We start from the raw sequence: 26,828 nt of genomic DNA on the forward strand, positions 1-26,828 counted from the left end.
GAGATCAGTTCGAGGTCCGATCCCACACTATGTTTTTGATTCATCATCTAACAAGTATGCCATGGATGACAATGTGAGGTATTGCGAGCAATATGTACTAAAGTGTAATTCCATGTGCAAAAGTCCCAGCCAAGACCAGGTCACTCCTAACTCCGCCCGCTAAGCGCTCCATTCCAACTGGCTCCACCCTGTACCATCCGCTTACCTCTATAGATGTACGGAACGCCAACTACAAGCCAGAGTGGAACTGACTAAACATCTGCTTACTCGTCTTGGAGCTGTAGTAACCTTTGTAATCGACCGTCCGTTCGTCTCCACCACAACCCCATGTTTCCATAATCGTGCATCACTTGGTAGTACTCTCTTACACAGTATCTCGAAGCTAGCAAGATGGACTCGAAAATATAAAACCGCGCTGAACGACATCTACATCCTCACCAAACCACCTCATCAAAACACCCACTCTTGAACACACTTGCCCCAACAGCCGCAATGTCCCACCTCCAATACTTCGACTACCCCAACTTCGGCACCCGCACAAAGAAAGACTTCAACGCCTCCCAGGTCGTCCGCATCCCCAACTTCATCGAGCTCTCGGGACAAGGCGGCTGGGATCCTGAGACGGAAGAGTTCCCCGTCAAGCTGGAGGAGGAGATCGAGCAGGCGTTTAGTAATGTACAACTCGCGCTTACGACGGCGGGTGGGAAGGTAAGGTTTCATGAAGCTATCAAGGATGTGGCGGTTTGCTGATAGTGGGTGGTGTGATAGGGCTGGGAACGCGTGTACAAGGTTCGGATGTATATCAATGTGAGGGGGGATGAGGGGTGGACGGAGTTCGGGCAGCATGTAGCTAGGAATATGAAGAAGTGGTGTCCGGTAGGTCTTGCGGGGGTTTCTAGTCATGAATAAGCTGACGTTCTGGGTAGAACCACGGGCCGATAGTGACGCTTGTGGAGGTCAAGGGGCTGTTTAGGGATATGCGCATTGAGATTGAGGCAACGGAGCATTTGGGCTAAGGTTTGGACTGGTGACCTGGTGTTGCGGTACCGTTCGTTTGATGACGTATTCTGATAACATGTTATACACTTGAAGAGTGCGGAGATAAATCTACTTGGCACGTACAATTGAAGGCAGTCATAATTTCTTATGTGCCCAGAAACCGTAAAAGCAAAGAGTAACCGTGTCCAACGAACGCCAAGTTACCCCAGAACCCACAATGCAGTATTCTCGAAACATAAACCGCTTATTGCATCATCCTCGTACGTCCGACACTATTTCCCCCAACGCTCTGTGGTCGATGAGCCGGGTCGTCCGAGTACTCCATAACCAGCGATGCAATACTCGAGAAACATTCATCACTTATCGAATCCCCCTCATATGTCCTCCGCTGTCCCCCAAAACGCTCTATGGCTGCTGAGCCGGGTTGTCAGGACCAGCAATCCTCTTCCTCGGCGGCTCATCGTGATCATCAGTCGTCACGTTCTTCCTCTTCATTCCATTCTGAGTCACGCCCGTGATCTCCAGACCGTCATTGATGTATTGGTAGCCTTGGTTCTGAAGCTGCTGGAATGCTCCGTTTTGAGCCGGTTGCGGAGACTGGAATGCTCCGTTCTGAGCCGGTTGCGGGAACATGGGCATGTTTCCTTGAAACAGATTCATGGGATTGGCGGGCGAGTTCCAGACATTGTTAGGCATTGGCTTCTGTGGCAGGGGCGTGAAACCGTTGGCCATGTTCGGTGTCTGTCTCATGGCGTCTGGGTTTATAGTTAGTATACAGGCTAATTAAAAAGGTTCCTAGGTGACCTACTGATATAGTTGAGGGCCTGCATGGCCTCTAGCGAGAGAAGTTCAGGTGGTTGCTGCGTCGGGTTACGCAGTTGACCCGCATTGGGTAGATTGCCTGATGTATTCGCGAGCTGAGTGGCCTGAAGCCTAGGTGAGCGCCGTGGAGGGGGGACGCTCGGTTCTTTGGTGGGCTCTGTGATTGAAGGAATCCAGTGTCGAAGATTGCCATTCTGTGTGCTCCCATTCTGGAGGATAACTGGGGTGTTTGGAATGGTAGGAGCGGCGCCACTGTGTGCATTCGCCTGCGTAGTAAACGGAGCGCCTGCCTGTGTCGCCATATGTGCCGCCTTTTGCTGCTGTTGGGCCCGGAGATGCCGTTGCAATTCTTCGTTAAACTTTCGATGGATGTCGACGCCTTTTTCAAAGTAACCAACATAGACGTTCTGTAATGCAGAATCCCGTACCGCCAGATCATCGCTGAGGAGTGCAAAATCCATCCCAGATGCACTGCCAGATCCTTGTCGGCTTCTAGCGCCAGCAGTGACATTCTTCGTAAACCAAGTTATGAAGAGTTGCTGCTGTGACCCTAACGATGGAGTATATGCTGAAGGAGGGGCACTACATGAATGGTCAGTAAAGGATGAGAAGTCTCACATGCGATACTGTGACGCAGGTTTCAGGAGCCTGAGTCAACACAAGATAGACTACCAAAGACCCGCCAACAGTACGCCTGCTTGGAATATTGTCTACTCACCTTGGGGTTCTGCTAGCCAGTGAACCATTCTGAGGACTCGCAGCCGGCGTCGCGCTAGTCATTGGACGGACCTGTTCACCGGTAGTTCCAGAGCCGGGTGTCAGATTCACAGCTACAGCGCTGCCTCGGATTTGTGGGGTGGTCGGAGGACCCATGGTATTGGAGGAATTCTTCGTCGGCGTGGTAAGGACGTTCTTCCATCTCCTGTTGTTCAAGGCCGGCATTGCGGTAGCCGGACGAACCTGATTCAAGGGGCTCGAGATGCTGTTATGGCGCGACGACAGAATGCTATTTGGCGACATGGTAGCCGATAGCGGGACGCCGTTGATGTCATGAGAAAGCTGACGCGCATGCTGCGGTGTGTTTGCTAACGGTGTGCACGAATTCGATGCGTTATTGCTTCTGGTGGGCGTTTGCAGAGGCGGTGCCGCAGCACCAGGTGAAGGTTGAATCGTGTTCCTACGAGATGGTCAGAGTTTGCGCATTTCCGATATGTCTGGTCTCAATTACCTGTACAACATGTTGTTCGGTGTAGCTCTGTGCTGGGATGAGGGTGTGGTAGGCTGTTGTCTGTTGATGAGATCTTTCCTGGGGCTGATCGCCTGCCTATGCTCTTCTTCACGCTGCTTCATCTGCGCCTTTAGCCATGCGATTTCCTTGTCTTTGAGATCGATCGCGGCATGAAGCTTGGTCGCGGCCTCCTCAACGCGCTGAAACTTCGCTTGCTCGTCATTGGACTTCTCTTTCTTGAAGTTGATCACCTCCATCTGTAGTTCTCTGATCTTATTCGTGAGAAGTTCCTTGCGCTTTTTATCGCTGTCTAGCTGATTCTCTCTGTTGGCGAGCCGTGTAAGCAATGTCTCCTTTTCCTTTGCGTACACCTTCTGGATCTCGGCGGTCGTTTGCTTCAGCGAAGCCCGACACTCGTCGGCTTTCTCTGTGACTGAACTGATGTGAGCATAACCATCCGTTAAATTTCCGGTCACGTGAGCAGAACTCACTCTTTGCGTCGTGGTCCTCAAGCGAGATGGTATTCCCGAGTCGCTGCTCGAGCCGCTCGATCTTGCGCTCAGCCAGAAGCCTGTAGTTGACAAAGCTGAATTCGACCTGCTGCGTGTGCTTCTCGAGCCGTTCTTTTTCACGGATCGCTTCCATTCGTTCTCGATTTCGTCTGTGTGAGCGGGTGAGGACGTCGATGCACGTGGCACACTCGGGGTTGGCCTGCCCTAAGATATATTGCGGGACAGGGCCGTCCGCAGCGTCGTCCGCAGGATCCTTGTCAGGCATTTTTCAAGTATCGTGTAGCTGAGGAGGCAATTGAGCGCCGTCAGTAACGATTGCAAGTATAGAAAGCGTAGGAACGGCGAGGGTGGTGGATGCGCGAGCTGGAACAATCGCGTTTATGCGCAGGTCAAGAGAATTTGAGTGGAGGCGGAGAAAGCGTCGTAGGGAAAGTAGTAGAGGTGGGAGTGGCTGTGACTGTGACGTCGGCGGTCACTGTGCAAAAATTGGTATTAAGTGAAGGCAACGAAGTGAACGCTGCCCCCAACCAGACGCCAGCCGCTGCCACGCTAGATTTTTATGTATCAACTTTGGCTCATGCGGGACCCACGCCGCGAGTCTCAACCATGGTTCAAGCCGAAGCGACATTTCATGAACTTTGCTGGAGTGTAAGCTGCACATTTCGAAGCGGGCTTTGGAAACCAAGTTCGCAGGAGGCTTGTGAGAGGATGTTCTACATCGAAGATAGGGTGCTAAGTGAGAATTAGCGGAATGTTTTATGGTGCGATTACGTGTGTTCCCCTGCCACTCGAAGGACAGTTCAACAACCGCACATCCGTCGCCTCACCGCCCGAGAATTGTGTTTTCTATATTCAAAGGGAAAATCGAGAAAGACTGAAACCATAACATCATGATTAGAATGCAGCAATAATATCATTATGCAGTTCGCCATGACTATAGCAAAGCGTTGCGCATCGCTACCTGCCTTTCTACTTACACAGTAAGCTTTCCGTTGAGTTTCAAGTCGCGGGAGCTGAATCCGACGTCCACAGTGATGGGCTCCGAAGGAAGCCTCCAATTCTGAGTAGCAACATCCCAGTAGCTGAGATCACGGCGCATGAGCGGGAACTCGACCGTGGACACCTCTCCCGCCGCTAGGAAGATCTTATCGAAACCGCGAAGGCTTCGTACCGTCTTTTCGCCTGCTTCAGCTGGAAATGATACATACAGCTGTGGCACAGCGGCACCTTCCACAGCACCGGTGTTCTTGATCGACGCGCACACAGTTACCAGCGTCTGCCATAGCTCCTCGTTGCCACCGGGGACGATCTTGGCTGATGAGCTAGGGATACGCGAGGGCTTGGAGACAGCAGCCTGTATCTGTAGGTCGGAGAGCTCGAAGGTCGTGTAGCTCAGGCCGAAGCCGAACTCATACGCCACACTTTTGTTCGCGGCATCAAATTCCTTATAGTCGATCAAGTTGCCTTCTTTGAAGTCGTCCTGCCAAGCGTTCGGATTCGTTGACTCTAGGAGCTCGGTGCTGTTGACTATTTTTAGGTCGTAATCTGTCTCGTTGTTTGCGATGGTGTAAGGGAGCTTTCCGGAGGGGTTGACGTCTCCCCAAAGTACGTCAACGATTGAGTTTCCTGTCTCCTGACCAGGGAAATGGGCTGCCAGAATAGCTGTAACGTTAGCGTTATCCTTCCATGGCAACACGTTTGGCGAAGCGCCATGGAGGACAACAATGGTATTGGCACAGGTGGAAGCCACTGCTTCCACCACTACCGTAGAGTTCCATTCAGCGATCAGCGTAGTTCGATCGTCACCTTCGCTGGCCCACGACTTCAAGAAGACAATGCAGGCATCTAATGGTGTTGGTGAAAGCGAACTAAGCCCGCCTACTGCGACTGCAGAGTTGTCTGTCACATACTGAATGAGGGCTCCGTATGACTGGCCACTATGTAGCAGATTACCAAGTCAGTCAAGGTCGTCGTACTCATGGCAGTCAGGAGATAACTCACCGGGCCTTGATGGCGTCCAGCGGCGGGACCACATAGGTGAACCGGCCAGTGCCAGATCCTCCTCCAGCAGCAAGCGTCCCGATATCGTAGTCGCCGGAAGCAAGCCCACTTGAGATCGAAAGGGTGTATTGCCCGTTGGTAAAATCAGCTGCGTCATTACCAAAGACTCCAATGTTCTTAGGTTTCTTCAGAGGCAGCGTGTTATTGACGTTCTTCAAAAGCACAGTTCCTGCTGCACCTAGCTCACGAATGAGTTTCGCATGCTCAGCGCGTACATCTACCATTGGCCCTAGCGTGTAGTTGTACTTCCAATTTGCTCTCGAGAAGAAGCTAAGCGGTACGGTCGACTCGTCCACGACAGGGAAATTAAGGTCCTGACCGAGATGATAGTACGGGGTCATGATTCGGTGGATCATGTCGTCAACACGCTCAATGGCCAAAGAACCGTTGTTGACAGCGACTGAAACATTGCCGCCCCAAAGGGAAGCTGGCGCTCCGCCACTGAAGCCAATACCGCCAGGCATGTTCATGTCTAGCCCAGCTTCAATAGCCGCAACACCTGAATGCGTAGCCATCCAGTCGGACATGACATAGCCCTGGAAACCAAGTTCGTCCTTGAGCAAGCCATTGAGAGTTTTGCTGTTCTGGCAACCGTAGGAGCCATTAAGTCGATTGTAGCTACACATCAGCGACGCTGTTCCCGCCTTGACAGCGTTCGCGAAGGGCCATAGGTAGGTCTCATGCATAGTCTTGTCATCGATGTTAGCTGAGATGGAATCGACAAGGGTGCCATTGACGGTACTCGGGTTGCGCTGGATCTCCTGCTCGTTTCCAATGTAATGTTTTGTACAAGCTTGAACTCCAGCGGATTGCATACCGAGTATGGTCTCTTCTACAAGCACTCCGGACAGATAGGCATCAGGTGAGAAACCTTCCCAGTTGCGGCCACCAAAAGGCTCACGGCCTAGGGGTCCAACCACTGGTCCAAGGGCGATGTGTGAGCCCTTGCCTTTATAGGGAAGTCAGTTGAGCTACTCCGCTGAGAGGAAATTTACGAAATGCGCCGTGGAACGTCTCCATTAGGGCAGATGGGGGCTCTCTCTGGATAAATCAACCAACTTGGGTCATTCGTACCTTTGAACTCTTCAGCCAATTGAACACCGCGCTGCTTGACCAATTCGCGATCCCATGATGCAGCTGCTGTTATGCCGGCCGGAAACACGCTCGTGAGCACAGCTTGTCGAATTGCGAGCGGACCATCCTGAAGACAAAGCCCGCTGAAGTTGAGCCGTGCGATCGGCGCAATGTTGCCCACGCAAGGTCCGTCCGAACCTATTAGAGTGAGCAGAAATGACAGGGTAGGACTGGCATAAACAAGACTTACCCGTGATCATAAAGGCCTTTTCGTCCAGTTTCAACTGGGCCACGAAGGCCTTTGCCTTCTCTAACGCTGCTGCCCATCCGCCGTCGCCGGTGATATTTGCTATGCTGGGGTATCAGCAGGCATACTTGGGCAGTGACGGCCGCAGCCGCACAGATGCATTACCTACGGGAGGGATAAACAGGTGGGCTCGTCCCATACTGAGTATGCTCAATGTCGAATTGAGCATGACTTGCTGTGGCCAGAGCGAGCCACGCCAACGATGTAGAGTGCAACATCTTTGAGCTGAACAGCTGTTTGCGGATAACGCCACAAGGTTAACTCTTTGACTCCATCTTATACTTTCTAAGCCGAACTTTGCACCTCGGAATTGACCTTAGGCATCAAGAACGTTCCCCTCGTACTAGCAAAATGGAGAATGACTCAACAAGGCGACGTCGAGATCGATAGGCTGCATTTCCCTGTCTTCGCCATGTTTGCGGGGCCAAAATCCGCTCAATACGCAATAACCTACCTTGGGCATAGACGCCTCTTTACTGCATGAGCGGGCGAATCGGTCGGCAGTTGGACAGAGCATCTTCCTGTCAACATGCGCGATGTGGCGCAACGCCGAGGAAGAACGCCGTTGAGAACTTGGCTGAGTTGGTACATAGCATCGGCCGTTAACTCGTTTGACCCTGGTATGAGTTCACGTGGCTGCGGACGATGATCCCTCAGAGAGGTTTGGTGTTTTGTGGGATGAAAGTGCGGGGATGTGGGGAAAGATCGATTCCAACTTGTCCTTTCCTGTCTAGGTCTGCTCCGTGCCCTCAACCAATTAGCCTGACACTACCCAGGTCCATCACCTCATCACCAGATCCTGTCTAGGCGGCTGGCTTTCTATAGTTTGGCGAATCTTCGGCTTTCACGCATGCACGAGACTCAGGGGTGACCGCGGGCACAGCGACCGTGAGCTAGACATCGGAATGTGGAGACGCGCTACTCTGAACAGAACAGCGGATGCTCAGAAACAAATTGAACCCTGTACTCGATAACATTTGCACAACGCCTTGTATAGAGACAAGCTTTGCATGGTAAGACTTCGGAAGGTGAATAAATCCCTTGACAGTCTTTAACGTCAACATACTGGAAAGGGGCTACATCGAATATTTGCAGATATCCAGCACGACAGTATACGACGTACTGGGCTGGACGAAGCTGTATAAATAGTCCGGGATGTAATACCAGGATTTGAGCAAGGAAAAAGCCGCTTATCGTTACCCGTAGCTGTAACGCGCTGACCAAGATCCTGGGCACCGGCTACGTACCTCAATAATTCTTGCAGGGCAGCCGTAAACTACTTCCAGAAGTCTCGGTTCATCTCAATCCGACCTTCCGTACGAGAAGTCTCACCATGTAGAGAGTTTCAAGTCGAGATATTCAAGTCGAAATTGTTGATCGTATTTTAAAGATTAACGTACAAGAAGCTTTCCCGATCTTGAGGCAGGACTGACGATTTTGTTTAAGACTAAAATCACGATATCGTACCTGGGCAACTCCCCACCGCAGTGTACAAATACAAGACTGCCATATTAGCCTGGCTGCTGACGAAGCTACGTACGACGAAGCCATTTGAGCAGCATGAGACGTGAATCTTCCAAGGGTAGTTGAGAGTGCTCAGGTCCAAGCGAATACCTCAATCTACTAATAGTTGGTTCTACGCAGTGTTGCTCCATCTTACTACAAACAATACTCCCATGCTACCGTTTCAAGCGTCGAAGCAAAGCATTATGGATTGGAGTGAATACAATTGTGTACATTCAGCCAATTGAGGTTCAGACTGCTTAAGCTGTCCATATCGAACAGTCAGTTTTATTTCATGAAAATTGCAAAATCGTGATCAGCTTTTGAAGATCGTGCGCATTCTCCAACTGCGCAAGCAATTACCCGCCAAGTCGCTGTAATACATAAATAGCGCTGACTGTGCCACAAGCAAAAGGAATACGAACTATACAATCCTTTTATTGCTGATCAATGCCGTATTCAGTTGAAATTGTACCTTATCCTACTCGCAATTACTACGCCCGGTGGAGATCAGCGCATGGCTTAGACTCTCGTAGCAAAGCATTCAGCCTTGTATTTGCCAGCAAGGCGCACATCAGCTATACATCCTGAATACAAGAACCGCAGTCAGGTTAAATACAATCGCGAAGAAGTCGCAGCGAACAGATACGAACTAGCGAGAATAAGCTTGCGAATTGAAGAACGTCTGAAATCCATCACTCTGAAAACCCACATATCCAAGGTACGTCAGCTACTCCGGTGCAATGATTACAGGTTTACATTCTCTAATCACTGTGCAGTCTCCACCTCAACATGAGTACCCCTTCTGTCGGAGCCACGGAAACGACCCTCGTACCGGAGCAGACGGAGCGTCCGTCATCGTCTTCGCAGGACACTCACGAAAAGGGCAAATCGGACAGCAAGAAGGTTAACAATGAACTGGAGCAATTGACGAAGAAGCAAAAGGCGAGACGCTTCACCCACAATATACTGGACGCCATTGTAAAGGCGGGTACTGGCGGCGGCATGGGAACGTGAAACATGAATGCGAACTTATGGTGGAAAGTTTTGTTGGCGGTGGAGTCTTGCCGTCTTTGTTGCTCGAGCTTAGCAAGGCGAAGAGTATCACAATCGCTTCTTCGGCGGTTGGCGACTCCTTGAGGAGGCTTTAAACACGCTGTTTCTGTTATATGTCGGAGCATAAGCCCCGGTTATTGTTTCCATGGCGTGCGAAGCGATCTAAAGTATGCAACCTTTCCCAGGTAGCTGATGGAATGAAGATGGGGATTGAAAATACAAATCACGAACAGTGTAGTAGGGGAAGACAAAACAATGTACGAGGTGGCAGGCGTTCTTGCTGACTTTGGGAGGGGAGAACACGCGTGATGTGACGTCATTATGTTCTTCCTTATCGACAAGTCAATGTCAACAACGTCTCGACCGCTACATCTATCTACTAAACGCACCATTCATTGGGACTCAGAGCAATGTTCCGAGTAGTCATGATGCACGAGAATAAAGGGAGATGTCGAATGATTATGTATGTCAATGCGTCGCTAATTACATTAAATCTCAGCGTGGGTTATAATCTCCCGAGAGATTACCCTTCATGCAGCCTCGCTCTCTTACGCGACACCCGTCACCTCAGTAGGCGTAACATCAAACTCCTGTGCCGGCGCAACGAACTGGTTGTAAATGGTCTCGTGCGATCCGGTGAAGTTGTACGCAGGCCTACAAACGTTAGCAATCAGCGCCATCAAAATTTCGCAACTCCCAGTCTACGTACCTCTGCTCGTAGCCAGCCAATTCGAAGCTGAGCTCAATCTCCTGAGGTGGCGTTCCATCGTCCGAAGTCCTCTCGCTGAACTTGGCAGAGACACCGTTGTTCACACCTTCCAAGATCTGGCAGTTCCTGTAGTAGTTGCCCAGTCGGTACCAGTTCTCGCTTCCGCTGCAGTAGGCCTTGACGCCTGCGATTTGGCCTTCAACGGTGGGAACAGTGACGTTGAAGTCGTAGTAGCAGCCCGAGCGCGCGCAGCCCGCTGACCAGCCGGAGACGTGCCATGTCCAGTTCGCAGGAATATCCATCTGGCGGGTTTGTAGGACCGGCGTTGCCAGAGCGCTGGCGGAGAGGGCGAGGAGAGCCGTGAAGGAGACCATCTTGGATCGGTTGGATAGGTGATTCGTCGGAAACAGTTATTGATGGTAGTTGGAAAGGTCTGAGAGCTGTGTGCTGATAGCGACAGTGGTGATTTCAGACATCTTGAGCACTCTGATGTTTATATTGCCCTGGAGAAGGGCCGACTGTACGCTGTACAATATTGAAACAGAAGTTGCACGTCATAGGTCAAGGCCCAAGCCGCATGGCTCGACTTCTTTAGGAGGATCAGCGCGAAACAACGTCGAACGCAGGGTTGCCACCCTAACCGAGCCCCACCAGCCTTGCCTTGCGTGGCTAGGTCCCGCTGTTTCCCATCACTCAAAATAACTGTTATGAACTCGGTGTCGGTGTTGTTGGCAATGTCCCGAATACCCGCTCGACTAAGGTACGTTTCCTTGTACTTCTCCGTGCTTCCGCGCTTCTTTTCGCACGGAAGCGTCGGGACATTAACGGTGTGGATGCTACTACGTCACGTGTGGTTACATGATCTTCAGCGATCGAATGACCGTTACAGTATTGGATTCATGCAGACATCTGCCTATCCTTTTTATGAACTCTCGTTGTGGACGCCGATGCTATTGTCGCACTATGAAATAGGTGCAGCGGCTGTATGAACCCGCATGTCACGTACTATGGTAAGTGAACCTTTCAACGTCTCGATGCCCAGTCATTAATATTCGTCTAGTCTATCCTTGCTCTTTCTTTCATCGCATCATTTAGGCGGTCCTCTCCGGGTATCACTTTTATCCCTCTGTCGGCGTCCCAAGGCCACCAGCACCGATTACACCTTTGACCAGCAAATCGCACATGTACTCATCCTCCTCGGCAACCTCAAAGTCGAACCTCGTCACGTCCTCTTTGTAAGGCCATAAGTATTGGCTCGTAACCCTACTATGGTCAGGTTCATTGCAGGACTTAGCGTCGCATGTGAAGATCTTACCGATGGTGCTCATCACTGGCCTGATATTCCTCCAACGCCTTTCTATCCCGGTGAAAGCTGACAAGAGAGTACTCATATCCTTTACTTCGCTCGATAGGGTCTGTTATTGATGGGCCGCCGACGACAAGACGCCCGTTGAGCACGCATGGTAGTGACTTCAGGGTCTTGAGTTGTGTAACGAAAGTTTGCTTGTGGGCTGCGGAGACGCTGGGGAGGAATCTGAACAGCACTGTAGTACTCGTCAGCATGGACTGGTTGCGGTGATAAGCGACTATCGAGGACAAGGCTAACCAATATGTATGACCGTCATGGCTGACTTGACTGGGAGACTGAACAAATGAAGAATGGGTATCGAAGGCGCGCTGTAGCAAAGCTCGGCTGGGAAAGAGTAAGGGATTTGTAGTGAATGGGTTAAAGAGACGGGTAAAGCATGATCGAGTGCCGCGGGAAGGTGTGGTCCGCGGGAGCTCGCGGAGAATGTCCGCTCTTTGGAGACGGACCACTCCGACGACGATCTATTTGCCTCCGTGAAAAACGTCAGCTCTAAGAAGTCGCTGTGCAATGCGAAACTCGGATTATGAGACTGGTTCAGTCGTAATCATCATAGACATCACGTTCGTTTAGGGTTTTTCGATGGCAGTAAGGTTTTCAAAGCAATCTATTGAGACAAAATTGGTTGTATTGATTAAGGTGCACCTATCGACTATGCTGAATCTTTCACAACCAGAGGCTTTGTTCCTACTTTGTGTGCCTCCGCGTTCAGGGCATCTATTTCTGCCTGCACCAAAGGAATGCCAGTTTGCTCTCTACGTTTCTGCTCCAATTGTTCAAGCTCTCCTGGGAAGTATATGCGCTCCACACCAGCAGCCTTCTCGGCACCGACAGTCCTATCGTATAGATACTGGATTCGCTCTCTGAAATCTTCCAAGCTCATGAACAGGTCTGGTTTGATAGCAATGAGAAAATGGCCCACATCTGATGGCTTGGAAGGATCATAAGGACCAGTGACATGGCCTGCGAAGGCAGAGCCCGACAGCACTCCAGAGAAAACGTCCATCATGATAGCCAAGCCTGAGCCTTTGGGACCACCCATGGGCAGCATCACGCCGCCATCGAGAGCCGCCGCGGGGTCGTCCGTGGGATTGCCGTCCTTGTCCAGTGCCCAATCCAGTGGGATCTTCTCGCCCCGTCTCTTCGCTTTGTAGATCTTTCCTCGAGCAGCAATGGACGGAGCCATATCGAGGATGAAAGGTTTGTCTTTTCCAGGCGCGCCGCATGCTAGTGGCGAAACGCCAATGAGCTTACTCTTCCCGCCCCATGGTGGTAATGCAGGGCTGGAGTTGGTAAACACCAAGCTCATCATACCAGCATCGATAGCTTTCTGAACGATCCATGCGCTCATGCCGAAATGATTTGAGTGCTTGATGCTCGTCATTCCGATGCCGTAGGTTTTGGCGGCTTCAATTGCGGTAGCCATTCCCGCATCTGCAGCGAGGAAGCCAAACCCGTTCTGCGCATCGACCTGCGTAACCACAGGGGTAATCTGTGTAACTTTTGGTGTCGCGAGACCATCAAGAACGCCCTGTCGAATTCGCTCCATGTATGATGGTATCCGGTTCATCCCATGTGTGTCAACGCCTCGTAGATCGGCTGCGATGAGGCAGCGTGCTACAATGGTAGCATTTGCAGTCGTCACGCCGTTGCCAACTAACACTGCTTCTACAAAGGCTTTGGCGTCGGCAGCATCGACATATTGCTTTTGTTCTGCTGTAGGACCGGCCATTGTGGAATGATATATGGAAGATAAGAGTAGATGATCAGCGAAGCTGAGAGGTCTAGAGGAACAAGATATTAATTCAGAATATCCTCTGATCTGATATATCCAGCTTTGTCACAGGCGTTGGACAAGTCGCCGTCCACGGGGTTCCGCCGTCGTGAGGAGGTTGGTGGGAGAAAAGCGGAGTTTCCCCGTAGCGCATCCCACCCAATCGCGCTATCAAGCAACGAAAATTCGGACCTTCCCCGTCTCCTCTGACACACGCCTTGTCAACTCTTTGCACTTCTTCAGCACCAGCTTGCATGGCCGGACGGGACTCGCTTCGCAATCCGCGCCTTAGGTTGGCGTGTGCACGCTGTCAACGTCGGAAAATACGCGTGAGTGATGCGGTAGACGCACACGGCAGACGTGGCTGACATGAGACCTAGTGTGACGCGCAGCTTCCAACATGCGCGAATTGTAGAAAGGCGGGCGCGGAATGCACCGATGGGGACAGCCTGCGACTACGGAGTATCCCAGACGACCCAAGTGTTTCGCGTCTGCGAAGGCGGGTCACGTGGCTCGAGTCCATCATTCGAGAAAGACTGCCTGAAATAGACTTGTCCGTGGAAGCTCCTTTTGAAACGTCGGAGCCGCCTGAGGGAACACCAACTTCATTCATTCGCGATGACCAACGCGGTGTGTCGATAGACAACGCGCACGCGGAATCGCATCAAAATGTGCTATCTCTGCAAGCAGTTGCGCAATCCGATCAGCGCGCCCACGAGATCGGTCTTATTTCTGTAGGTGCAACGGACCAGCGCTATCTCGGTCCTTCCAGCGGCTACTTCCTCGCTCGTCTTCTGCTGAGCTGCTCCCCGAGAAGGCATGATCGACGCGAGCCGGTGGACCATAGTACCGCCAGTGCTGCAAGTTTGGCACAGTCACTCATCGATCAGCTTGTCTACGCACCTCCCGCGCCATTGCCACTGCCAGGAAGAGCACAGGCACTTGAACTGGTCCGCATCTATTTTGATGCAGTACATCCTCAGTATCCGATTCTCCACGAGCCTTCCTTCATGCAGGCTGTTAATCACCTCTACGATTCGAATGCACAGATGCTTGAAAGTGATGCTGTAGTTTCATTTCAAGTCAACATGGTCCTCGCCATCGCGTCAAGCATCCTATCGTCTCGAGTCAGATCACATGTACCTGGCGAGTCTTACTGCCTCTCTGCGCTGCAGCATCTTGAACAGCTCAATATCCATTCGTTTTCTGGCTTACAGTGCATCTTACTGTTACTCATTTTCACGATTCACAGTCCATATATGAGGCTGAATGTATGGTATTTGAACTACCACTGCATAGCCGCTGTTCTAGAGCTAGGCCTACAGAGGAATGTCACAACATCGTCTGGCATTTCTCTATTAGATCAGGAGATGAGGACGCGCGTATTCTGGACTATTTTTACATTGGATAGAACAATCGCAACCATGATGGGACGACCCATAGGCTTGCGAGACGAAGCTTGTGAGCTGCGGGTACGTGGGTGTATACATTAGTTAGGAACCTTCTGACAATCTTCTAGTTACCGCAGGATCTGGACGATCATGCGCTTGTCGGTGTACAAGATTTGGACGGCTACACCACCGGAAACATGGCTTTGTCCATTCATCTATTCAAGCTGTCCAAAATCAACTCCGAGATCAAATACGTTGCAAACAGTATCGTACGCGAAGCGCCTTCGTATGCTTATCCGCCAATCTCCGACATACATGCATGGCAGCGAAGCACGCTTGCACAGCTGGATCAATGGGCTTCGACGATCCCGCAAACTCAACCTCGCCATGCTTATGTTCGCACATTATGCGAACTTCGTTACTATTCTATGAGGATTCTTCTTCTACGACCTAGTCCTGCTATTCCGAAGCCTTCCATTGAATCGTTGACGGAGTGCTACGGTCTTTCATGGCGGGCAATTCATGTTTATGACAAGCTCTACCGTCAGGACATGCTTGTGCATGACTGGCTAGTCTTGCACGGCATCATATTCAGTACCATCACTGCTCTATACTGCATAAGGGCCGTCCCAGAGCTCGCCCGAAAGACAGAGCTCGATGAACTGATGAACAATCTCAGTTTGAGTCTCAGTCTTGTTAGCGTCGCAGGTGAGCACTGGTCTGGAGCGAAACGAAGTCGTCAGATTCTTGATGATATGGGGAGGTCTACTATAAAGTGGATGAAGGCTCTAAGAGCGACGACTAACCCTGAGCTCGATCACCGTATCGCTAGATATGAAGGACCCCATCTTCCAATGACCTCAAGTATTCCGGAATCAACGTCGCCAATGGGCACAAATGCGGGTGGCATGTTCGCTGGACTCAACTCGGCCAACGCATTTTCAGCCGCAACGCCATCAAGCCTGAGTTTGGAAGATAGGTTTTGGGCGGACCCACCTCAGCTGTTTGATTTCGGCGACATCACGAATGTGGATGATATTATGCACAGCTTGTTCGAAGAGTTCGTTCCGCAGACGAATAATGTACAAGACTGAAAATAGCAGCTATGCATCTCGGATTCTTGATAGTACGGTCATAACATCAAGAAAATGAGCCCTCCGTAGTCTCTCGCGACTAAGGTCCCGCAGCCGTCAAAAAATCGAAATCCGCTCCTCGGTTCGCCTGGTTGACTGATCGCATATACAACCCGCGATAGCCTCTCGTGTGCTTTTGCGCCGCCTTACCGATCGCTTTGAATATCGTCTTCCTCAATTCGATCCTCCGCTTGATTTCCTCTTCTGGGACATTGAGTTGTAATAGTCTCTTTTCGACGTCGCATACAATCTCATCGCCATTTCGCACGATGCCAAGAACAGACTCCGGATCTGCAGACTCTGGCGAGACGTGCAAAACGATCGTTCCACCAGCTGTACCACTCATTCTACCATCTGAAATCCGCAGCATGTCTTGCACTCCTTGTTCCCCAAGCTTCCGTGGGATAGGTATCAGTCCAGCCTCGGGCATCCCTGGGTTTCCGACAGGACCAATGTTTTGCAACACCAAGACGCTGTTAGCATCAACATCCAACTCCGGGTCGTCGATTCGTTGCGCAAGATCTGCAGAATTCGCGAATACGACAGCCCTTCCTTGGTGGCTCAATAATCTTCGATCCTTCGAAGCACTAGCTTTCATTACTGCGCCACCGGGTGCCAAATTACCTTGCAGCACGACGAGAGATGAGGAAGCGTATAGTGGCTTGTCCAGTGGATGGAGACAATTCACTGGGCTGTTGCGGGGCACAGGGATATACGCTGTGGACGCGATCTCTTCGCCGAGTGTCTTCCCCGACACGGTCCTGGCATTAAGGTGCAAGAGAGGCTTGAGCGCGTGCAACAAAGCTAGCATGCCGCCACTATTATGGAAGTCTGTCATGTAGTTCTCTCCACTCGGTTTCAGATCGACCAACAGAGGTGTCTTCCGGCCAATCTCGTCGAAAGTCTCGAGATCGATGGTTCCTGCGACCTCTGGATGTCTTCCGATGATGGCCATTAGGTGAACGACAGCATTCGTAGAACCCCCAATTGCTTGGAGAACCGTAATCGCATTGAGGAATGACTCTCGAGAGAGAACTTGCTGCGGCGTCAATTTGGTCGCAGCCGCTTGAACCGCGAGTTTTCCGGTCTCTTCAGCGATCCTCAACCGGGCCGAGGAGACAGCTGGCGCTGTTGCGCCTTTCATTGGCATCATTCCTAAGGCCACGAGAACGCAAGCCATTGTGCTCGCTGTGCCCATGACGCCGCACGTACCAGCCTAAATCTTGTCAACTAACTATCGAATGAACTCGGCGGTTTACTTACTGTGGGTGCCAATTCTTCGTTAACAGCCGAAATGTCTTCGACGTCAATCGTACCAGCCCGAAACTTGGCCCAATTATTTCTACAGTCTGTGCAAGCACCTATTCGAACGCCGCGGTGGCTGCCCGGCATCATCGGGCCGGTGACTAGATGCACAATCGGCTTGTTCGCTGAGATGCCACCCATCAACTGCGCCGGAGTCGTTTTATCGCATCCTTCGCATTAAGTCAGTCGCAATTCCTATACGACTCCATCCAGAATCTTACCCCCAATCAAGACCACTGCATCACACGGCTGCGCCCTGACCATCTCCTCGGTATCCATACTCATCAAATTCCTCAAGAACATACTCGTGGGACTCGCAAAGCTCTCATGCAAACTGATGGTCGGAAAATCTATAGCAAGACCGCCGCTCAACTGTATACCTCTTTTCGTAGCCTCTATCAACTGGGGAATATTTGCATGGCATGGGTTGAAGCTCGAATACGTGTTGACAATGCCGATGATAGGTCGCGACAAGGCATCTTCGCTATAGCCGAGGGCTTTTATGAAGACCTTGCGGAGGAAGAGCGAGAAGTGGGCGTCGCCGTATGATGTCAGGCCTTGACGGAGGCCAGCTGCATCATCAGGAATGGGCGTGTTAAGGTCATAGTCGGCATTTGGACGTTGCTGTTGTTCTGCCATGTTGATTCGAATTAGTCACTATTCCTGGAGCTGGTCTCGCACGAGTAAGGTGAGTCGTATTATGCTTATGTATGGGATGGACCCTGGTGTGTTTAGCCGGACGGACATACTCCGCTATAGCGACATCTCTGGCTAGGCCTAAGACGGTAGGAGTTCACGTGGCGACGTGACAGGCGGGGAATTTCCGACGCTACCAAACAAGAGCTTGATCCAACGACGACCCTTGGAGAACAGCTTACCATTTTCGGATCCTTTCTTCGCATAGGTCTCGAATCAATCATTCATTCCTATTTGAACGATTATAATAAACGCCTCTAAGATCATCGGTGAGGGACAGCCTCCGCTTTCACAGTACGCAAACAATCACCATGCTTGACCTCAAAGGGAAAGTCGCACTTATCATTGGACTCGGCCAAACTGGGACAGAAGGATGGGGCATCGGAGCTGCATGTGCGGTCCTCTTCTCGCGGCAAGGTGCCCTCATCTTTGGCGGGAACCGCACCCTCGCATCCACTACCAAAACAACCCAAACAATACACTCCGAAGGCGGAACCTGCGACATCATTCCCACAGACGCGACAGACTCACCATCCGTCAAAGCCCTAGTAGACGCTTGTCTAGCAAAGCATGGCCGCATCGACATCCTCCTCTGCAACGTCGGTGTTTCGGCACCCGGAAACCCAGCCACAATGGCCGAAGAAATCTGGGACGCACAGATGGACATCAACTTGAAAAGCGTCTATCTAGCATGCCACCATGTCCTACCCGTCATGGAGGCGCAACCCACCGGCGGCGCCATCGTCTGCGTCTCCAGCATCGCAGGCATGCGATACATCGGCAAGCCGCAGATTGCTTACAACACTGCCAAAGCGGCGATTCTCCAGTTCGTCAAGGCGACGGCAGTTATGTACGCCGATAAGAATGTGAGGTTGAATACTGTGGTTCCTGGGTTGATGGATACACCGTATACCAAGGGTCTGGCGGACCGGTACGGGAAGGATTATCAGGAGTTCAAGGAAGGGAGGGATCGACAGGTGCCAATGGGGAGAATGGGGGATGCGTGGGATGTGGCGAATGCGGCGTTGTTCTTGGTGAGTGATGAGAGTAAGTATGTTACTGGGCAGAAGATTGTGGTTGATGGAGGGATCACGGGAAGCACCGGGAGGACGTGAGTTAGCTGTTGTCAGAAGACTATATGTGCAGCTGGCTGGTGGCTGGGTGGAGGATATGTGCTAAACCAAGCTTCAGCTATGTGGTTCGTTACTCGTCGAGCATCTGGATGGATGATGTGTGTTCAGACGCAGTAGCATGTGTTCATGTTCTACCTCTCCGAGGATTGATACTTCCAGACAGTGCGACCTTAGTCATCGGCGTGCTGCTGCCGGATATCCTGATCATTCCTTTTTCATGTTCAGATGGAGGAAGTACAAGTAATCAGATAGAACTCGGTCATGTTGTTGAAGTTGGTGATGATCAAAAGCGCCAAGCGATGCAGTCCCTGAAGATGTTGGGCGGGCACGTGGCTCAGCATTGGCACCGAAATCAGTGCTGAGTCATCTGGTCAATCATGACCTCTGGGAACAGGCAGCAACGTCTACACAATATAACTCATCAACATCATACTCATTGTCGCATCACTGCCTCAGACACCATCGATCCAACCACCTGATCTCCGGCAAAGGGCGACTCTGGGCTCTCGACAGCGATGTGCTACTTGTAACGTCGCAACGTATCGAAGTGCAGTAGGCACACGTATCTATGGTACCCAAGTATACACGCTCCCTACTTGGATAACGAGAGATACATCATGACTTGTGCGACGCGCGAAGCTTCCCCATATGGAGCGCTGAGGTCAAGAGCGACTCTGCACGCGATGGACTACCCGCCACCTACCGTAGGGGCTAATTATTAAAATGGTCCTACCCAGCCCTCAGTATGTAATCCAACAGCTGCGCAACTTCTATGGGTGGCTCTTGGTAGAGCTTACCAGCACGAGCCTATCGATGTCACGAGCGTGCATCTCGGCCTGGCTTGCACAAGCGAGCGGTGATCTTTTCAGTAGCGAGCGGCTGAAGTGGCCCCCAAACAGCCTCGTCTCTTGCAACTCGCGACGCATCGTCACCATCAACCAATTTGTGTGTTGCGCGCAGTCATTTGCAACCGCAATGCCTACGTGTTGCGTGCAGCATCAATGAGCCAGGAGTGTAAGATTGAAGCATCGAATATAGGGTTCCCTTACCGGAGCTGACGTGTTCCCAGCCACCGCGAGCGCCGCGAATCCTCCCGCGCCGCCAGTCATCTCCATCACCGGGCCTCAGGACGATCTCTTTGATCCTGACACGCTAGAATTTCTCCAGGAGTGGGGAAACAAATATGTAGGCCCTGCATCAGCCGTCTCACAGGCGGAATTCTTCGCGCCTGTGGAATTACTGTCAAATGAAGACGCGTCGAAACCGAGAGATGCTCCAATCGACGACGATGACATTCCACTACATCCATCAGCGCCTAGAATAATCATTAGTGAGCCAGATGCGATTACCAAAGTGCCTTCTCTGGAAGGGAAATCGACGTTGAAGAAAGCTTCACGCTTTGATGATAAAACAACATTTCTCGGCGAGATAGATGAGCCCGCGCAAGCTATACCAAGGTTGCGTCAGCGGAGGCACAGCACGATCAGCATCCTGCCCGAACGTAGAACGTCTAACGCCGCTGCTTCGCCAGTAAAGGACGCGCAGCCGCGGCCAACCCCCAGGCCATGGACAACGACTGAAAGCCATCCTAAAAATGGGTGGAAGATGAGAGTGCGATGTTCTGCTGGCAGTGTAATAGGAGCGGCTGTTGATGTTATTGTGGTGTATCTGTACAACTCTGCAACGAGTAACCAGCTGGACCGGGATGCGGATCTCGCCATGTTTAATCATTATGAGCATCCCGAAACCCACGACAGAGAGGTGTCACCTACGAGGAAGATTCAGCGAGCCAGGACAGAACTTGGAAAGCAACCGAATCAGGATGTGCTTGAGTTAACCACAACAAGGCATTGGGCGCCGCAAGTAGACGCGCAAAGGCTACGACGTCAACATGTGAACTTTTTGAAAGATAGCGACATGTTGCCTAAGCAGATACCAGGAATGCGGCTTACTACAGTGGGGTTCGACATCAAACCGGCTTTAGCAAGTAGACTTGATCTGGAGGCAGCTGCGCGACAACTGCACAATCATCTTCAGCAATATCGTAGCGAGCACGCAAAAGCTCCTATAATCTTCCTTGGGCATTCGCTAGGGGGATTGTTTATCATTAAGGCCTTGTCAGTGTACCAATCCCAGTCTCCTGTCGCCGATGCTATACTGGCAGACACAGCCGGCCTTTTCCTCTTTGCGGGCCACACATCTTTTCCAGAAGCTCGAGTGCAAACACTCGCCAGCCTTTATGGTGCAAAGCCCACCGACAAGATGTTCGCCGAGCTCTCTAGAAGCTCGATGGCGCAAGATATAGGTCAAGCTGTGAGGAATGAGTTGTGCACGAAGTATCCCCGAGTCAAACCTTCGAACGTTGCTCAACCAGAGCAAAAGGGAGTCACATCAGTATCCATCGGGTTTCCAATCTTTCAGGTCCTTGCTCGAGGCGAGGCAGAGGATGCCCTCAGCGGCGTTCTCCGTACGCCGGTGCGGACGATGGCCCTGGATAAAGAGCCGTCAAGTTGTCTTAAGTTCACAAGCCCCCAGGATCCCGACTTTCTCCATTTGGCGACATTGATACAGTCTGCCTTGCAGACCCATAAGCTTCTTCATGCTGCCGCTTTGGGTCGGGTCGATGATGTCCACTCCATGATCCGCAGAGGGACGAATGTTAACCTTCGAGATCGATGGAGTCAGACAGCATTGCAGGTTTCCGTCCGCTTGAACCATGAGAAAGTCGTGCTCAGACTACTAGGTGCGAAGCATGTCGATCCGAATCCGCGGGACCAGTTGTCAAACACGCCACTTCACTACGCAGTTCGAACAGGTAACGAGACTATCGTAAGAGCACTCATACACAATGGTGCAGACATCTCTCTCGAAAACCAACGAAAAAGGACTCCTAGAGACCTTGCAGAGAAGCAGAAATCCCGAAGACACATTTCCAAGCTTTTGAAAAGCAAGTTGATGAGTGGGCCGGATCAAAGCGCATCCAGCAAGTTGATAGGATCAGGAAAGCCTCCAACATCACAGGATGCTATAATCGCTTGCAAGAATTCGCAAATAACTGTAACAGAAATATACGCAACCCGAAACAGCGATAAGCATTGGAGCGTTAGCGTCTCGGTCGAAGCACTACTCTATGGGACCAGCACTTTAGACGACATACTTGATCAAGTAAGGCCACAAGCTGTAAAGACAAAATCACCGGTATGTGTATGGGTCCATGTTCCTGAGAACAACATGGTGTGGCTGGAGGATTTATTCGCCAAGCTCCGTCTTCACCCAGCAATATGGCAGGATACAAGACGATCAGTCACAGAATCGCTGCGAAATCGCGCAATAACACCGCACTTCAATGATGGAGATACGAGATCGCTATTTTTACCATATCTTAGTTACGAGGCCAACTTTCGACAAGCTAAGCGCACCACACATATCCAAGCCGTTGACGCGACGTACCAACAGAGGAGAAATACCGAACTTCCTTTCGCAACTAGTGCACTCGCTGCTCTAACTGAGGGAAGCAGCAGCCGGACGAGCGCTGCTGAACGAAGGCTTTTGCTACAAGTTCCGGAGGGAAAGAACCTAGAGAGCTATCCGTACCTCGAAGATGATTCTGATTCTGATTTCTCGGAGATAATTGAGGCCGACGATCCCGATGAACTGGAAGAGGAAGAGAAAGCATTGATCAACGCGTACCTTTACAATCCCCCAGCGCTGCATGTCCGCCGTACACTGGATCAATACTATTACCACATGTTGGAAAACACTCATGAGCGCGACATAGACCAGGTTGTGTCACGATGGGCTCAGAATGTAAAGTCAGCAACGAATCATAACATACTCATGGTAGATCAGCTCTGGTTATGGATTGGCCACGATCGCCAGACTGCTGCACCCGGCGAGCTGGAGATGGAAATGCTAAGGCGACGGGACCTTAGCAGTGATAGATCTCCGGAGAGGAGCAAGACCCAGTATGTCGTATCCTGTTTTCCTAACCGGACTGGGAGCGGGCAGCTTTCGCATCGTACTCTCGACGATCTCAGACTACGCGTGCTAGACCCGAACAACAGGAAGCGAGACCCCATTCGTCACCCAGAGGATCTGGTGTCAAGAATTCTGGAAACCTGCTGCAGTGTGTTCGATAGGATGCAAGATGTCGAATGGCTTCGTTTCTATCAGATGTTTGAGGACTCTGTTGGGACCATCGACGACAAAGAAACGAAGCTGTTTCGCGAGTTCCAACGAGGCTCTAACAGACTACTCGAGCTCGACAGCAGTAACAAGTTTTACAACGACAGCAAAAACGCACTTTTGACAGATCTCCTGGACATCAGGACGGAGATCGATTTGCTGGTGGAGATCAAAGACATCCGTGACGAAGTCAACATTATTCTCACCGTGTTGAGCATACAACGGAAGCTTGTCAGCCAGATGAGCCAGGCTGTGGGAGAAGAGGATGCGCTGTTGCGTACACCGCTCGTCGAGAACATGATCTCAGCGGATATCAACGATTTCACGAAACTAGACAGCCAAGCCAGAACTATCCAGGAGAAACTCAACACTTTAATGGACCTCAAGCAGAAGGCTGCGAACGCTTGGGAAGCGAAGGAGGCCCGCGAAACCGCCGTAGCCACCGGTAAGCAGGGCAACACCGTGTTGGTCTTCACTGTCGTAACGATCGTCTTCCTCCCGTTATCATTTATGTCGTCTTTCTTCGCGATCGGCATTGCCGCATTTCCTCACAATGAGGAGAGTGGAGAGGTCAATTGGCCTTTGGGCACCGTAATGGGCCTTCTCTTCGGCGTCTCGCTCTGTGTATCCATACCTCTCATCATCTTCGCCTTGAACATGGATTACTTCACTTCCGTGTACAAGGAGTTGCGCAACAACTATCTCGCTGGCATGGGAATCAGACTGATTCCGTTACTGCCCCCGCTTGGCTCGAGCAGCGATCCCACTGCGTATCGCAGGCGTTGGACGGGACTACTCCAGAAGCAGAGAGAGGACTATATGAGAAATGGCGACCCGGCAGTCGCAGCCTTGGGTGTAGGACCTGGACACCCTGCCGATGTGAAGCCGAGCACTAGCTTCCCTTCAACGGTCTCGTCGCATACTTTCATAGAAACACACGAAAGCGAGTCGTCTTCTTCGCAAACAAGGACAAGGCATCGTGGATTCCGCCCACGGCGAAAAGTGCCGGATGACGAAAGCTTGATCAGTAGCTAAGACACTGGAGTAAAATCTACAAGCATATTATTATTATTATATCTACACTTCGCTTCTAGCTGCCGAGTTCTAACACCATGCTAACACGACCCCGAACTGACCTGGTTCCACTGGTTAGTCGAAGGCCTCCATTCAATCGTCAACCCCTCCTGAGGCTGCACATTGTACGAGTACTGATTGTACTGGCCCGTCGCCGGTCTCTGCACGCCGATCGTGCCGTAAGCCGTATTAGTCGAGGCCTTCTGGCTCGTCGTTTGGAAGTAGCTGAAGACCACACGCCCGACTTCATCTTCGAAGAGGGTGATCATGAAATGGGTATAAGCAGACTGAGAAAGAGTTAGTATACTGTGGTGGCATCATCCTGTTGAGGAAGCACGTACCGAAGCGCCAAAGAAGGACATGAAGTACTCGATCGAAAGGGTGCGGTGACCCTCGTCACCGTCAATCTGGTAGTAAATGCCTTGCGTCGTGCCTTGCGTGACGAAGAGATCGGCCCAGTAGGCAACCCACGAGGGGTCGCCTGCGGCACGGTTCGGCAATGGCTGGTTCACGTAGGTTCCAGAGTCGGTGGTGCCGGGGGATACCCAGCCGTTGATGCCGATTATCAGTGTGCGACTGGTTACGCCGTAGAGGCCGACATCGAATGGAATGTTGTTGATCCTAAGGCCTGTGTTATCGTCGTAACTCCCCGAAGCGGCCGTTACGATGGCAGTGGGACGAGTCAATTGCACAGCGGCTTGGCCGACGTGAACAGTCTTTGTTTCCGTCTGGGTGGCGGTAGACACCGGGGTTGAGGTTACAGCAGCAGGCGTGAGCGTCGTTGTCGGCGTTACAATAGTTGTAAGCGTGGGAATCGAGGTCGTAAACCACGTCGACGTTACGGTATCAGTAGTCGTTTCAGTTGCCAGTACATTCTGGGTTTCGGTAGAAGTGGTCAGGGCAGTGGAAGACGCGGTCGTCGTCACAGTCGTTACAGGCGTTGTTAGCGGCATGCAGCTGCACGCTGAGGAGATGATGGAAGACTTGAAGCTTTGCAGCACGTATGGAATGGTCGCGGCGGCTCGCTTAGCGTTGCCACAGACGGTTGAGGTCAGTGTGGTTGTTATGGTGGTGAACGAGACGTGCTATAATGCAGTTAGAAGTTGGCCTCATCGCTCTCTGCATAGCCTAGAAGACTTACAGCGATTACTGTTGGAGTGGGTGCCCACTCGGTTGTGGCATGGGCAATGACGGTTTCTGATACAGCGTGCCCAATAACACTGACGCCATGGCCGAGCACTGTTACTGTTTCCGCTGCAGGGACAGTAGTCGTGGCAGTGGTCGAAGTTACAGTTTCCGTTGCAGTATTCGTCGTCACGGAAGTCGTCGAAGCTGTCGAAGTCTGCGTCGAGATGCTCAACCAGGAGGTACAGAAAGCACTTCCAGAAGTGTACGCGCGGAGCTTCGTGACACAAGGAGCCACTGCCACTGCGTTGCAGGTCCCCGTGAGAGCACTAACCGCAGGCGCAGCAGAGACAACTGGTGCAAGAAGCACGGTGGCTAGAAGACCCGCAAGACCAATCATGGTGGATGAAAGAGAAGGAGGAGAGGGCCTTGGGAGATGGAGAAATGGGAAAAGGTGAGTTGAGCTCTGCTATGTATATTCAAATTTTAGACGCAACGATTGATGCTGCAGGTAGAAGCTGAGTCGACTGCCATGCCCAGACTTGAACTGAGAAGCACTCTCTCGGTTTCCCCGTGTGGGTCATAGTATGCTCTGAGATCTAAGTCTATTGCATGGCGCCGCAAAGGGAGCTCTCGACCGTCACCTTGTAAAAATTTGGGCATGAAAGCCGGAGCAGTGTACAGTCTACATTGTGTGGCGCTGCAAACACGAGCTGTTGATTCTCGCGATGTGGAAATTTAGGTACTAAAGCCGGGGTCGTAGCCATGCGTGCCATGCAAAGGTGGGTTGCCAACTATCGCGGTGCGAAGTTTGGGGTCCTTAGGCTGACGCGGTAGACTTTTCGCATCTCGTGGCGCTGCATGGGCGGCCACTCCGGAGAACCGGCACTAGCGAGAACATGCTTCCATAACTCTCTGAGCCCAACTGTTGTCTGTTGGAGTGTGGGGTCCTGGGGCCAAGGCCGCATCGGTAGGCATTCTAGACCGCGATTCGCTCCGGGGAAGATGCAGGGGGCCGCTGCACGCCGAAATCATACGATCCACACATGCGCTCTCGCAGTCAGATCCAGCAAGCTGTAGCGAGATGCCTTTCCCTTTCTCGGTTTTCTTCATTGACCATTTCGGCCAGAGCACATGTGGCAGAACCTGATCGAGCTGAGCAGCCCTGTAAGCTAGGCTAACCCTGTAGAGCGCTTAAAATACTCGACCCGATCAGACCACGGTGCATGCTGCAGGTAGAGCGGCATGATCAGCTACTATAGTAGATCATTCACGGTGGGTGCTGGCTCAAGTTGCACACCTTGGCAGCAGACGCTACCAAAAAGGTCTGAGTCTATCCTGCATCTACAGCGATCCAGAACCATAGTCGTGGTGT

General features: G+C 51.6%; 12 protein-coding genes across 12 annotated transcripts; 5 read left to right on the top strand and 7 right to left on the bottom strand.

Annotated features, from left to right (window-relative positions):
• Window positions 1–492: 492 nt before the first annotated feature.
• N0V89_006515 (uncharacterized protein) lies at window positions 493–909 on the top strand (the record flags this gene model as incomplete). The annotated part of the gene is made up of 2 exons (XM_056215285.1): window positions 493–708; window positions 769–909. 2 exons carry the CDS (start codon window positions 493–495, stop codon window positions 907–909), a joined length of 357 nt encoding a protein of 118 aa, XP_056069532.1.
• A 495-nt stretch (window positions 910–1,404) lies between these two features.
• On the bottom strand, window positions 1,405–2,763 carry N0V89_006516 (uncharacterized protein; the record flags this gene model as incomplete). The annotated part of the gene is made up of 3 exons (XM_056215286.1): window positions 1,405–1,754; window positions 1,808–2,403; window positions 2,540–2,763. The coding sequence occupies 3 exons, from the start codon at window positions 2,761–2,763 to the stop codon at window positions 1,405–1,407; spliced, it is 1,170 nt and encodes a 389-aa protein (XP_056069533.1).
• A 282-nt stretch (window positions 2,764–3,045) lies between these two features.
• Window positions 3,046–3,826, bottom strand: N0V89_006517 (uncharacterized protein; the record flags this gene model as incomplete). Its single annotated transcript, XM_056215287.1, has 2 exons — window positions 3,046–3,482; window positions 3,541–3,826. 2 exons carry the CDS (start codon window positions 3,824–3,826, stop codon window positions 3,046–3,048), a joined length of 723 nt encoding a protein of 240 aa, XP_056069534.1.
• Window positions 3,827–4,534: 708 nt separating this feature from the next.
• Window positions 4,535–7,221, bottom strand: N0V89_006518 (uncharacterized protein; the record flags this gene model as incomplete). The annotated part of the gene is made up of 5 exons (XM_056215288.1): window positions 4,535–5,498; window positions 5,563–6,571; window positions 6,697–6,894; window positions 6,947–7,045; window positions 7,113–7,221. 5 exons carry the CDS (start codon window positions 7,219–7,221, stop codon window positions 4,535–4,537), a joined length of 2,379 nt encoding a protein of 792 aa, XP_056069535.1.
• A 2,077-nt stretch (window positions 7,222–9,298) lies between these two features.
• N0V89_006519 (uncharacterized protein) lies at window positions 9,299–9,523 on the top strand (the record flags this gene model as incomplete). The annotated part of the gene is made up of 1 exon (XM_056215289.1): window positions 9,299–9,523. The coding sequence occupies one exon, from the start codon at window positions 9,299–9,301 to the stop codon at window positions 9,521–9,523; it is 225 nt and encodes a 74-aa protein (XP_056069536.1).
• Window positions 9,524–10,110: 587 nt separating this feature from the next.
• Window positions 10,111–10,645, bottom strand: N0V89_006520 (uncharacterized protein; the record flags this gene model as incomplete). Its single annotated transcript, XM_056215290.1, has 2 exons — window positions 10,111–10,216; window positions 10,272–10,645. The coding sequence occupies 2 exons, from the start codon at window positions 10,643–10,645 to the stop codon at window positions 10,111–10,113; spliced, it is 480 nt and encodes a 159-aa protein (XP_056069537.1).
• A 1,644-nt stretch (window positions 10,646–12,289) lies between these two features.
• N0V89_006521 (uncharacterized protein) lies at window positions 12,290–13,369 on the bottom strand (the record flags this gene model as incomplete). Its single annotated transcript, XM_056215291.1, has 1 exon — window positions 12,290–13,369. The coding sequence occupies one exon, from the start codon at window positions 13,367–13,369 to the stop codon at window positions 12,290–12,292; it is 1,080 nt and encodes a 359-aa protein (XP_056069538.1).
• A 1,466-nt stretch (window positions 13,370–14,835) lies between these two features.
• N0V89_006522 (uncharacterized protein) lies at window positions 14,836–15,896 on the top strand (the record flags this gene model as incomplete). The annotated part of the gene is made up of 2 exons (XM_056215292.1): window positions 14,836–14,883; window positions 14,931–15,896. 2 exons carry the CDS (start codon window positions 14,836–14,838, stop codon window positions 15,894–15,896), a joined length of 1,014 nt encoding a protein of 337 aa, XP_056069539.1.
• A 79-nt stretch (window positions 15,897–15,975) lies between these two features.
• N0V89_006523 (uncharacterized protein) lies at window positions 15,976–17,879 on the bottom strand (the record flags this gene model as incomplete). Its single annotated transcript, XM_056215293.1, has 3 exons — window positions 15,976–17,151; window positions 17,199–17,410; window positions 17,462–17,879. 3 exons carry the CDS (start codon window positions 17,877–17,879, stop codon window positions 15,976–15,978), a joined length of 1,806 nt encoding a protein of 601 aa, XP_056069540.1.
• Window positions 17,880–18,247: 368 nt separating this feature from the next.
• On the top strand, window positions 18,248–19,051 carry N0V89_006524 (uncharacterized protein; the record flags this gene model as incomplete). Its single annotated transcript, XM_056215294.1, has 1 exon — window positions 18,248–19,051. The coding sequence occupies one exon, from the start codon at window positions 18,248–18,250 to the stop codon at window positions 19,049–19,051; it is 804 nt and encodes a 267-aa protein (XP_056069541.1).
• A 1,019-nt stretch (window positions 19,052–20,070) lies between these two features.
• Window positions 20,071–24,289, top strand: N0V89_006525 (uncharacterized protein; the record flags this gene model as incomplete). Its single annotated transcript, XM_056215295.1, has 2 exons — window positions 20,071–20,083; window positions 20,139–24,289. The coding sequence occupies 2 exons, from the start codon at window positions 20,071–20,073 to the stop codon at window positions 24,287–24,289; spliced, it is 4,164 nt and encodes a 1,387-aa protein (XP_056069542.1).
• An 80-nt stretch (window positions 24,290–24,369) lies between these two features.
• Window positions 24,370–25,853, bottom strand: N0V89_006526 (uncharacterized protein; the record flags this gene model as incomplete). The annotated part of the gene is made up of 3 exons (XM_056215296.1): window positions 24,370–24,615; window positions 24,670–25,413; window positions 25,470–25,853. The coding sequence occupies 3 exons, from the start codon at window positions 25,851–25,853 to the stop codon at window positions 24,370–24,372; spliced, it is 1,374 nt and encodes a 457-aa protein (XP_056069543.1).
• Between the last annotated feature and the right edge of the window lie 975 nt (window positions 25,854–26,828).

Source organism: Didymosphaeria variabile (genome assembly GCF_027946475.1).
Source record: "Didymosphaeria variabile strain IMI 356815 chromosome Unknown scaffold_5, whole genome shotgun sequence".
Classification (NCBI taxonomy): Eukaryota; Fungi; Ascomycota; class Dothideomycetes; order Pleosporales; family Didymosphaeriaceae; genus Didymosphaeria; species Didymosphaeria variabile.